At 37.7% G+C, this 12,606-nt stretch overlaps 1 protein-coding gene across 1 annotated transcript in view; it reads right to left on the bottom strand.

Annotated features, from left to right (window-relative positions):
• Window positions 1-630: 630 nt before the first annotated feature.
• Window positions 631-12,606, bottom strand: part of hpse2 (heparanase 2) — a 50,879-nt gene continuing 38,903 nt past the window's right edge. The window contains exons 7-12 of the mRNA XM_061837754.1: window positions 9,101-9,194; window positions 8,134-8,240; window positions 7,889-8,003; window positions 3,411-3,556; window positions 1,654-1,793; window positions 631-770 (exon numbers count right to left, since the gene is read on the bottom strand). Coding sequence (XP_061693738.1) covers window positions 1,757-1,793; window positions 3,411-3,556; window positions 7,889-8,003; window positions 8,134-8,240; window positions 9,101-9,194 — 499 coding nt within the window. The 3' untranslated portion in view covers window positions 631-770; window positions 1,654-1,756. The remainder of the gene's footprint in view (window positions 771-1,653; window positions 1,794-3,410; window positions 3,557-7,888; window positions 8,004-8,133; window positions 8,241-9,100; window positions 9,195-12,606) is intronic.

Below are 12,606 nucleotides of genomic sequence, written 5' to 3'. Positions count from 1 at the left end.
TACCTTCTTAATTACGCGTATGAATAATGCAATTAAAACAATTTTGAGAAGGGTTGCAACAAACAAATACTCCACACATAAAAAGAAACCGCTTAAAACAATGTAAAAAGGTAATAAAAAGAGAGAATACAAATCAGGCAAAGGAGCGCTACATGTTCTCGCGTCTTAATCTAGGATGACTATTATTTTAAATTTTAAATTTGAAGAACTGTATGGGTATCAGGAAAGTGCTTTCATGATATGCTGAACACTTTTGGTCTCGTGGACAATTGCAAAAATCCTCTAATGGTAACACTAACTTTATGACCAAATAATAATAATAATTATGGAACAAATGTTTACCATTATATAAAAAAAGCATTTGTAGTTTCATTTCTTTTGGGCTGTTTTTATAACTGTTTGTTTCGAATTCAATGCTGGGCTGGATAAATTACAATTGTAGGTTCCTTAACCCTACTGTAACAATTACCCCACAAGAATCGTCACAGTAATTATGATGAACAAATTACAATATAAAGTACGATAAAAATATATTATTCTGATGTCACTAATCATCCAAAATAAATTCTTATCAATCATCTTTTTTTATCATGTTGCTGATGTGCATATGCGCGCATACTAACTTGGCTTTGAGTCCGTCGTTGCCGTCGGGCTGCAACAGGTATTGATGGATCGTCTTGTTCCGCAGTGTCCCCACCAACTTGATTTTCTTCCGCGAGCGATCGACGTTGATGATGTAGATCGTGATGGAGCCTCTTACATAGTTGTGACTGGAGCAGTGAAGAAAATTAATACATCATACTCGATGATCTTCTGTTGCTACGGTCACAGCTTTAAAGGAGTACATGTATCTTTGTTCCCATCTCCATCTGTAGAAAAACATTCTTTATAATTAAATAAGACTAGAAATGGATGGCAGTCTTCCATAGTTTTATGATGAATTACAATACAATTTAAGAGAAAGTTCTTGATCCAGGCTTGATCAAGATGAACAGTGACGATAAGTACTACAGTGCCCAATTCTGTTATTCTTTATTATTTGAAGATCACGAACCACATTTCAAGTTGAAGGCGAAAGAGCAGGGGAGCGGAATTCATGGCTGACAGCATTTGATCCGATTCAACATGACTCCTATAAAAGCTCAAAAGGTTCAACCAATAAAAAGTGAGATATAATAGAAAACATTTGTTCGATTGTGGAATCATGTTCTTTCAACATGACCATCAGAGGACCTTCAAAAATATGAAATGGCCCAACCGGCAGGAAAAAAAAACACGACACAAAGTCAAAGGTCCCGTGCAGAGTGTGAATGTAACGGGGAACATGTCTTGGGTTACACAAACAACAGTGTTTGATTCAACGCGCTGGGGGCACAATCTGGCCAAAGATAAATAACTTCAACAGACAGATAAGACAAACATGATCAAATCTAATAAAGGCTGCAATATGAACACAAAGACAACATAGTTCCAAGTGAGTACCACATGTCGGCTTTGGTGTTCAGGATCAATGCATTTCGTCTTCCAACATGGTCACGTAACCTCCAAATCGCATTTCTACTTCTACACTTGTTTTTATTATTAGCTAAAGGGTGAGCTATGGATTTTATCAACATTCGATTATGAGGCAAATACAAGTAAGAGAATACTTACTTGGTTTGGTTGTGTAGAAAAGAAATTGGGAGATGGCGGGAGAGATTATGACCTCTCAGTCCATATCGAAGATGAGATTTTCAGATCTCCATACGGGGGAATATCAACATGTGTTGTTAATGTTTGATGTTGATGCAATGCTGGAAAAGTGAAAAAGAATGCTAACCACTAAAAGGGCTAAAGGGCAGCGAATGCCAAGTATCCAATCTTTTTAAACCGCTGGCTGCCTGAGCATATTTATGCTGTGTGCTGTCGAACACAGTGAAGTCAAACCACTGCCTTTTTGAAGCCTTTGTAACCGCATCATGCCACAAATAAAGATAATGGAATTTGATCCAAGAGGAACTGTTACAACTACCTTGCTATGTGCTGTACAACCGGGCTACTCAACCACCGGGCTGCGGACCAGTACCGAGCGAATAAAAATATTGTCATGACCATGACATACACTTCTAGGGTCACAGTCATCAATGGGTCGTCAGGCAAGTTTATGGCCTCTCCTATATTTTCAAACCATTGGGCATAAGAAAATCCAACATCAAATTGGAAGCATTTTGTGATTGGCAAAACTCCATCAAGAAACTGCTGCTATGTTCTAGCAATCATGTAATAGCTTTGGCACACGCACTCACAGGGCCTTTGGAAAAAGACACATGGGGTCAGGAGTGGGGGTGGTGAAGTGAGGGTACTTTCAACTCTTCTAGACTTAAAACTGAAATCTCGCCTTGAAGGTTCTGGTTTCTAGCTAGATGACTCGCAAGGACCAAAGACACTTTGTGTAATATGTCATGACAGGCTTGCAATGATGCAATAAAGCCCCCCCCCCAAAAAAAAAAAAAAAAAAAAAAAACTGCTGTATGACAGGGATCCCAAGCACCTGGCATTAGGAGGTTTTTTTTTTTTTTTTTTTTAAGAAAAAAAATATTACCTGAAAAAAACTAGAGCAGACATAATGGTGAGTCGTATAATAATCATCTGTTTTCGTTTGTTTCCAAGCCGGTCTGGAAAAATATGCCTTTAAGTGAAATGGGTTTCTGGCTAGAGACCGCTGCTGTATAATATAACTCAGGTCACAGTGGCCATGGTTGTCCCACACACACTGGGTGACTTGCTGTAAGCAGCTATTTCCACTATCTACAGACATGATGTGTAACATAATCAAATTGGTTATCCAACTTCAACCTGTTTACCACCTCACCCATTTTACCTGTGTAGGATTTGAACATTCTTCCAGCGTGTTAGTGAGCCCTATGGGGTGTAAGGCTGTAAATCTAGCCTGGTGCTGACAGCCCCTAGCCTGAGTTAAATGATAACCTTGAACAGGCCATGGTGGTACTCTTCATCTCCTCCCTACACAGACTACCTTATTGTCGCACTCCCTCAAACAGACCCCTAGAGCCAATCCGAGATGGAATAAAGACATAGCACACGTTTCACCAACTCTTTGACAGCAGAGAGACAGAAGCCACACACCTGATAAGTGATACCCGTTAAGTTTTATAGGCTCTAAACTGTGAATGTGCGGGTGTCCGAAGTCTGCTTATTTATGGGAAGTTGAGGGGGCCAGCTGTGGACTTTCTTGTTCTTGCAGATGCACTGAGGCTCAGGTGTTTGCAAGAGGATACAAGGGCTGCTAATGAAGCAGCCAGCTTTCAATTCCCAAGTGCATTCTTACTTTGTTTTGTCAGCCTCAAATACCAAATGACAGTGAATCTGACATTGCATGATTTTGTGATTGTGTGTGCCAAAGCACGTACTTTGAGTAGCTTGTGCAGTGGGCGTAGATCCGCAGCTTGTCTCGTATGACTCGTCCCGTTTGCGGCTTCCTCTGCAGTCCAGCAACCCGCACAGCTAAGACCCTCGGCCCGACCAGACGCTTGAAGACCAGGGAGAACCAGTAATCCTGTAAAGGGTAATACATCACACACACCATACATACTTTGAGGATTTGTTCCTCCATATTACGACATAATTCTTACTTTCAAAGCTGGAGGTCTGTAAAAGAAGGACCTCAGTAGTGAATGTTTTTGTGTTTGGGCAAAAGCCCAAAAGGAAGTTATGTATGTGTGTTCCAAAGTAAAACATGTGGTTTGTTTGACACTTAAAGCTAATTTGCCTGTGTAAGTACGTCCCATTTCATTGAATGGATCCCCATAAATTTGGAGTCGATGGCTTAAATTCTGCTATGTTTCAAAAGGAAAAAAACTAAATATTATGATGATCCTTGTATTCAGCGATTGCAGTTCTCTCTGCGGAGAACACAGACTCAACACCTTTCCAAGAGCCCCTGAACAACATGTGTTCCTCAGGAAGTTCCCATGCAATCCTGCATATGGCAACATTTAGGGGCTTATTTTTTTCCAACCAGGCTTTAACTTAATTTGCTGCTGTATCAGTGAAGGAACCAGAAAAGAGTATAGCAGTGGCCACGGGCAGAGGGATGCTTGCATTGTTTTACTGTATGTTGTGAAATGAAGACAGTAATGTATGTATATATGCATGTATGTATGTATGTAGAATGAAATCTTGCACAGTTCACACATGGTCTCGCAAGATGATCAACGTGACCTTCTACTTCACTTATTTGTAGTCAGTCAGTCAAGTTACAATATGCAATATAGGCCCAGTAACTTCCTGGAGTGGGGGGAAAGGATTGCAGTGGTTTTACTTTATACTTTGCAAAGTTGTGGCAGCTTTTGTGGTAATTGTGTTAAATGTATGCACACAGGAAATGCACTGACCAATTATGTGCATTGGTGTCACAAGATACAACTCAGCCTATCAAAGTGTTTAAACGGGACAGTGATTTGCATGGAGCGAGTGGGTGTGCAAGGAAAAAAGTAAAGGCTAAAGAAACCAGTAAATAAAATATTAGATTGTGAACTGAGGCTCTATCATTTTATTCGGGACCTGTAATTCAAATCGGAAAACAAAATTTGCTTTAAAAAAAAACAAAAACAAAAACAAACAATTGACATACTAAATAATCACATTTTGTTAAATTGAAACACACCTGTTTGACTTTATGACAGCGAGACAGCCACCATCATGAGCATCGCATTTAACTGATGGATAGGTAGTAAACTCCTGACAAGTAACACTCCTAGGGCGGTTAAACTACTACGGATACACCAGCGAAACACCAGCTGCACGTGAAAAGAATGCATACAGAGACAATAAATTAGTGCACCTTAAGTGTTAAAGCAAAGTATGGGAAAATAAGATGTGAAAAATGGAATCTTCTTCTCCAAAAACAACACAAGGTGACAGTAGCACTCTCCAAACATCTCGCTGTTCCCTCTCCATTATGTCTGTCAGGCTTTTTTAAAGGCCAGCAGTTTTATTTCTTTTACTATACAGTGGTTAATTATTCTTTATGGTCTTATGAGTGTTAGGAAAGTTAAGATATTACTTCATGTTTGTACTGGTTTTATGATGATGGTGATTGATGCTTTAAGCCTGGAACAAATAATGAATTGTTTTGAGATTCACCAACCAGGATACAGTGCACCGTGTTCTAAATGGGAACTTCCAATCCAATATTATTATTTTTTTCTTAAAACTGTGATTGACCTTCGAGTCTAATACTAGAAAAATGAACTTGGCTTGGCTTATAACAAGGAAAACATCATATTAGTTGTTGCCTTGGCAACCGCGGCTCACATACTGACACCAATGTTATGAATTACAGACCTGCCCAGACATCTTGGGTTTTATCCCACGTGTTGCTTACAGTTACAGTTCAGTGATCAAATGATTTCAATTTCAAGACATGACATTATAAAGGTCAGAAAATAGAATATATGGTAAATACTGTACATAGAGTTTGTGAGCTATGGACTATGAGAAGGTAAAATCACGTTGCCTTGTTTACAAACTTTGATTGCTTACATCAGGGTTCTGTATTTATTCGCATGGTCAACACTGAAGTCAGAAAGGCAAAACGATATCATATACTGTACAGCACGCGTATGGCCAGGATCGCAACATGCAAGTGCTTGCTTTGAGTTTGCCACCTGCCGTGGAGTTAATGTATGGAAATTGGTGGCGAGCATTGGAGAGATGCCAGTCCACATCCTGAGCACCATGGAGCTTCCCTTAGGCAACAAAGCATGACCATTGCATTGAGTCAGAACATTTGCGTGAATTAGATGTAAAAAAAAAAAAAGAATAAAATACATAACGATAATAAAATAACAGAGTGCAAAAGTGAATGTCCCCTCTGGGAATGAATAAAAGTATAGCCATAAAAAATAATGTTTGCTTAGCACCACATGCTAGATATTTTGGCAGCTCTAAAACTGTAACTCAGATTACAATAACTGGGAATCTGCAAAGCACCCACGGATGAAGATGACAGAAAGGAGGGGATTGTAAAGAAATGAAAAAGAGAAGTGTGGGATAATTCCATAAAAAAAAGGTACTCTAGAAATGGTTGAGTCACTCATTGATGTGGGAAGGGATTGGACATCTACTTTGCCTAAAGGGGGGAGAAAAAAAAGGGCCAGGTCATAAATTTTTGGTCCACTGGACAGGTTGGCCCTGCAGTGAATTCTCTCAGCAGGTAGGCTCGCGCAGCCTTCACAAATCCTGCAACTTTAAAAGCATTGTGATCCTAGCAGGAGGTCAACAGTCCAAGAAAAATAAAAGGAATGTAGAAGAAATTAAAAAAAGAGGTCATTTTCATTGTTGATGGGCTCACAGCTGAAATGAGTCTCATATCCATTTTAAATTAAAAGGCACATCTTGAATAAGGCTGTCGATCATGAACCGAATGACAGTAAATTGTGATAAAACTGTGATTTTGGATTAATCAAGTCCGTTCTTTGGCAATTTATGAAACATCAAAGACAACAAATGTCGACTGTCGGTTTAATTGTGTGCCGAAGTAAATCTTTACATGCCTGCATTTACTTGGCTAAATATGCAACTAAATAATGTCACTTACATTGGAAATGTATCCCTTTATTAACGCTTCTGATTTTTATTGCTGAGCAAAATGGTTTAAGACAATGTTTCTCCACTTAAAAGAAAGAAATTGAATGACAAAATTAACAATGACCTATGAAGAGCAATAAATGAATATTATAGATAACCTTCATCCTACAGTTCTGTGCTGTATGAGCTACAGTAAATCTTTCAGATTAACGCATTATTAATACGGTGAATGTGAATTTGTCCTACCAGGTACAGGAAATGAAATGATGAAAAAGATGTACCTGTGATTAATTTTACTATCTGAAATTCAAGTAGTCCATATTTCAGCAGGTTGTTGGATATTTGCCTTACATGCTTGTGTATCTGAATCTCAGGTTGCATCTCTGTCAGCGGGCCAAAATGATGCACAGAGAGAGGCACAGTTGCGATGGGATTCGAAGTTAGGGGGGGGGTGACACTGTCCTGAGTTACTGACAAAGGGCTAAGGTTACATTGCATTTCGCCCCGCGTCTAACCACTCATCACCGCTAAATGCCTTTCATCTCAGCTAATAGCTCCCACGGGAAAAACCAAAAGGTGCAATCCAGGAGCAGACTGGACTGGGTCTGTCTGCTCGAGAGAAGATCCTAAATTCTGTCGCTTCAAATTGTGAATCAACAAACATCTTCCTGGAGTACTTTATAATATGGGTCTGTCATTCAAAGTTCAAGTAGTCCAGTTCAGGAAACTTCTTTCCAAAATATTTTGCTCTCACTAACTGAAATTGTCGAAAGTACTGCAGCAATACCTTGGAAATACTACAGTGGAAGGATGACGAACCATTTAATTGTACAATATGATAAAGGTTCCAATAAAACAGATTGTGCTTTTCAAAATGCCTGAAAATGGAAAAATAAAACGTTTCAGTGTGAGTATTGTTAGGTTTTGGATATAAACATTTTGAGCCATTATTAACAACAACAATGCTTTCTCCCTGCCGTTTTCTCGTTCTAAAGCAAAAATTAAATGTATAATAAATTACAATTATTACATTATATACTATATATACAATATATTGTACATATATGTGCAATTGGTAAAGATACTATTCTAATAATCAAAAGGTGTCTGAAAGTTTTTCAGTGGAAAATAAAAAAATGAATGAAAATAAATTCCCCAAAGGTTTACAGGTCAATTTACAAGCATTTGTCAAAAACATTCAATTGGTCTGGGTCAGTATCGGAGCGTGTCTAAATCCAGATGTGAACAGGCATTCGGCAACTGAAGACCTCGGTGTGATAAAAGATATAGAACTTACTGGCAAAGGGTTAAAGTGCTGGTCCACAAGATGCGTGTATCCGTAATCAAAGAATGAGTGACGCAAGACAACATCAATTCCCTGAACAGCGGCCATTCCCAGCGTGTTAGCCCACCTGGCATATAAAACACATAACATCCTAAATAATAACAATGTGCTTAATCATATTTGGAATTCATTCATGATTGTGTCATCTGGGTAGTCTATCTCTCTGGAAGGTATATGATGCTAAGAATTTCACTAACAAGAAAGCAGCAGCGAACGTGTCTGAGAGATTATTGATGCCTCCTGACCACGCTGGGCCCAGTCCACCGAGCCACACCTTCTTACCAGGTGCATGCGTGCTCGCCACCTGCCACACAAAAGCACATGAACAGGTGTACATACATCAATTTTGTACAAATGTGTTTTTGTGATAACTTCAAATGACATATTAATTGATGAAAAGTGAAAGTGTTGTTTCTAATAAGGATTTTCTTGAGGAAGTGCGGCGAAAAGGCAAGGACTAAAGGAGAATGGGTGAAACAAACAACGGAAAAATAAACTGATTACTACTACTTGAAGGATAATCACCATCAAATATGCTGTGTCTTCAAAACATATGACACTTTTCAATACTCCACAAGGATGTTACATGCTGAAACATCCCGCATTTCAGTTTATCTGAGCAATCGTTTACATGGCTTGGTGCTACTGTTTTGGCAAGCATCAGATTTCTAATAGGGGCAGCAGTGACATCTTCCTTGAGTGCCATGTGTGAATGGTAGGAGCTATAAATTTCAAAAGGTAATGACAGTTACTAACTTTTTTTCTCATGGGTATAGGAAGACAACCTATTGGAAAACTGTCTACTGAGGGACATCCACGATATGAGGAATGTGCTTTTAAAAAAAAAAGACAGCGTGAACATGATTTTGGAAGAAGAATAATTTATGTTTCGTGTTCTAAAAGTTTAGACAGAAGCGCTTTTTATGCCGTGATTTTACGCTCACCATAACCCTAAACTAAAAATAAATCGCTAAACTTTTTTTTCCCGTGAGGTTTGTCGTGGTGTATTTCACCCTGATTAACCCACACATCTATGAAACTAATAAATGCATATAAAGACCTGAAATACTTAAATACAGAAAGTAATCTATTCATATTTAGCTATGGAAATTCCTTAATTTAGTATACGATCCATTGCGACCAACTTTTCAGAAATGTCAGTACCTTGGCAACTTTAGTTATCTGTTCTCTCAGTGTATCCAACAAACGGGTTTTTAAGAAATCCTCCACTTTTTTCACTCTGCCATCCTGGAAATAACTGTGGAAGACATAGAATTTAAATCAAAAATGTTTTTACAAGGATCACTTTAATGCATTCTGGAGTTCTACTGAAAAGAATTTGACGAAGTGAACTTTTTCATTGTACGTGTGGCAGATTGATGACATTTTTAATGATTGATGCAGAAACCACAACTATATTGGACAGCAGTTTGGAGAGCCAACACATTTACTTTAGAAACTCAAAGTTGTCCTATTTCACAATTACAGTGATGAACAGGGACTGAAAAGCCAATTCTATGCCAAATTGTGGGAGTGGGACATGACTTTGCAGTTGGAGGAAATGAGGTTTCAAATTGCAGCTAAACAATGCAAGAGCGGGTCTGTGTGCGTGTGTGTGTGTGCACACGTTTGCAAGCAACAGAATGTGGATACGGATAGATGATTTTAAGAACCTACACACACACAAACAGTGCCATAAACGTTTATTTTTCTGGCCGTATCAAACGAATAATTGGTAAATCATTTAACATGTATCACTGAAAAACATTTCAACATAACATTAAGAACATTGAGTAATCAAAGTGTTATTATTTCTTTAAAATATTAATACCTAACTTTTTATTCATTCTTTTGAGGGAATTAAATTATTACTAAATTAAATTAATAAATTTCACAACTTTGCCAGATTGACGATTTTCATGTAAAATTCCTCCTGTTCGTTCCAAATTTAGTAAAAATGTAGTTCATTGAGTGGTAAATCCTCAGCCCTGTACTGGGATATGGTATTTTGTTCCATTTGTAATAGACATGACTGTCATACTAACCTTAATTTTAAGATTAAAAAGCATAACCCACTACAACATTTTTTACTACTGTGATTGGTTTGCATCACCCCAAAAACGACACACACATCAAAACAAACAAAAGTTGGCAAAGGCATCACTTTGACAAATAATAAAATAAAACACATTTTTAAAAACGTTTTTACAACATGGTGGAATGATTTGAAACAGCTGTATAGCATCATTTGCGAGACATTTGTGAGTTCTTTCAGGATCATCAAAGAAATAAAAGCTATTAATAACATTCCAGATCAGCTCATTCTGTTTCGGGTGTTTCATCCCAATTTATCATTGTTATATTTTAGAAAGGTTAAGGGAAACCAAAACATGGTGTAAATTCCTCAGTCAGAAGACCAATAAATCATATACTGTTACATTCAATCATAATCATATGCTTTCAATTTATATTGTCAAACACAGGCAGTACATGGGGGATATACTGCCTATGAGAGAGCATTTGATCTGACCTGCCATGCGATTCAAAGTAAGAAGAAAACCTCAGAAGAACGTAATTATAGAAAAAAAAAATCCACATATTTTCGTATTGCATAATAAAACTGTGATTTCTTTTTTCATACAACTTGTATTAATCTTGGTCGAGTTGGGTAAACTAAAATGGTTCATAATGGGACAAGTTTCCTGACTGCACATGTGCATGTTTTAGTGTGTGTGTTAAATATTTAAAACATACTAAGTTGAAGTGAAAATGTTAAAAGCATATTTTCAAAATAAAAAAACAAAAACATCTTCTGCTCATGGCTGTTTTGACATAAACTAAAGAAAAAAAGGTTTTGCACTTACAACAACAGCAAAACAAAAAAAGCACATTGCTGTAAGATTAGGTTTTAAACCTGGTTAATGACCACAGGTGGACTTTTCAGACAGATGACAACATAAATAGTAATAACAGTAAATGACATAGTAAATTCTTCAAACAACAAAATATAAAACAAATGTCATTTGCGAAATTAGAATAGGTAAAGCAATGTTATTCAAATTTGAGGAATTTATACCCACCCACAATGCAGACAAAAGGTAAAACAAATCTGATCTCAATTTGGTTGATTGTCTTATTTTACATCTGTGGCACCCGGTCCGCAGCAGTTGTTTTTAATGTGATCCATAAATATATTAGATTAGATGTTTCCTTGGCAAAAAAAAAAAAAATGGTGGCTTCTGCAAAGCAGTGTTTTCCTCACTCTCATGTAGACACCACTGCTGTTTGCAATTAGGGCTCATATTAACGGTGCTGTTCAGGGGCCTCCACACAGCAAATAGGAAGCAAATTTGTCTCATTCACTTTTTTTTGCTCATATTTTCCACAAGCCTAGACGGCAATGTGGCAATCAACACTTAACAAGGTCAGAGGGCTGAACTGGAGATTGGCCGCTGATTGGGAGTTTCTTCTGCTTTCTGATGTTTTAAAGGCCTGTAGTACAATGATGTACTTCCTGCTATAAAATTGTCACAGTCATGAACTGAAACAACCTCACTGCCGAAATTGGTTCCTTTGCAAACTGAATAGAATCATATGTCAAAAATATTTTAATTAAAATTATACTGTATATCTTAATGAAAAAACATCTAACAAAGTCCTAAGAATTAACAAAATTTACTTCAAGCTCTAATTGTTTTAAACTCCAGTAGTAGTGCTCTTGTTTTTTTTAAACATTTTTTTATAGAACAGAAGGGCAAATCATAAATGTGTTACTTCATTTTGAGATTAGATTAAAAATCTTTTGAAAATACCTAAAATATAGTTTCACGTACCGTATTGAAGAATCATAAAACATCCAAAATGTCATAATTGAAAAAAATGATCATTTAAAACCTTAAAGTAGCAAATTTCCAAAAAATGACAGCCATCTGGAAATACTGAGTCCCATTGGAATGGACTCTTCAATGTGATGCAAAAAGTGTAGAAAATCAGATGGGGCCCAAAAAAAATTAAGTTAATGTTGGAAAAAAACAATCTTTTGGGGTATGTTTTTGATTGATATCGCCTGTATTAAATCCAGTCAATGCCTTCAAATGAGTTTAAAACATCCATCCATCAATTTTCTTATCCTCACAAGGGTCACGGGAGAGCTGGAGCCTATCCCAGGTACCTTCAGGCAGGAGAGGGGTACACCCCAGACTGGTTGCCAGCCAATCGTAGGACAAATAGAAGCAAACGAGCATTCACATTCCTGCTAATTTAGTTTCTAATTAATTTATTTTCAAGATATGTGAGGAAACCGAAGTGCCCGGAGAAAACACACACAGCCACAGGGAGAACATGAAAAGTCCACACAGGCGGGGCCAAGATGTGAAACCCCAGTCCTTAGAAATGTGAGGCCAATGCTCTAACCGGTGGTTCCACTGTGCCACACGAGTTTAAAACAGTGAATATTTGTCAACATATCGTCTTGACCCTTGGGTTGGGTCTGCCACAAGTGGAACCCTGCTCCGATTAACTGACAGGTATCAGTTAAAAATATCCACCAATCAAATCATACGGGCTGAAATTTCAAGAGGTTGTCCAAGTCGATGCAGTCGACATTTCAAACGGCGTCACTAGACGCCAAAAAGTCAACTAAAATTGTCCTAACAGAGAAGAGAAGTGAG

Source organism: Syngnathoides biaculeatus, chromosome 12 (genome assembly GCF_019802595.1).
Source record: "Syngnathoides biaculeatus isolate LvHL_M chromosome 12, ASM1980259v1, whole genome shotgun sequence".
In the NCBI taxonomy this organism is placed as follows: Eukaryota; Metazoa; Chordata; class Actinopteri; order Syngnathiformes; family Syngnathidae; genus Syngnathoides; species Syngnathoides biaculeatus.
The sequence above is the reverse complement of the archived record's forward strand: the minus strand, read 5'-3'. Positions and strand labels throughout refer to the sequence as shown.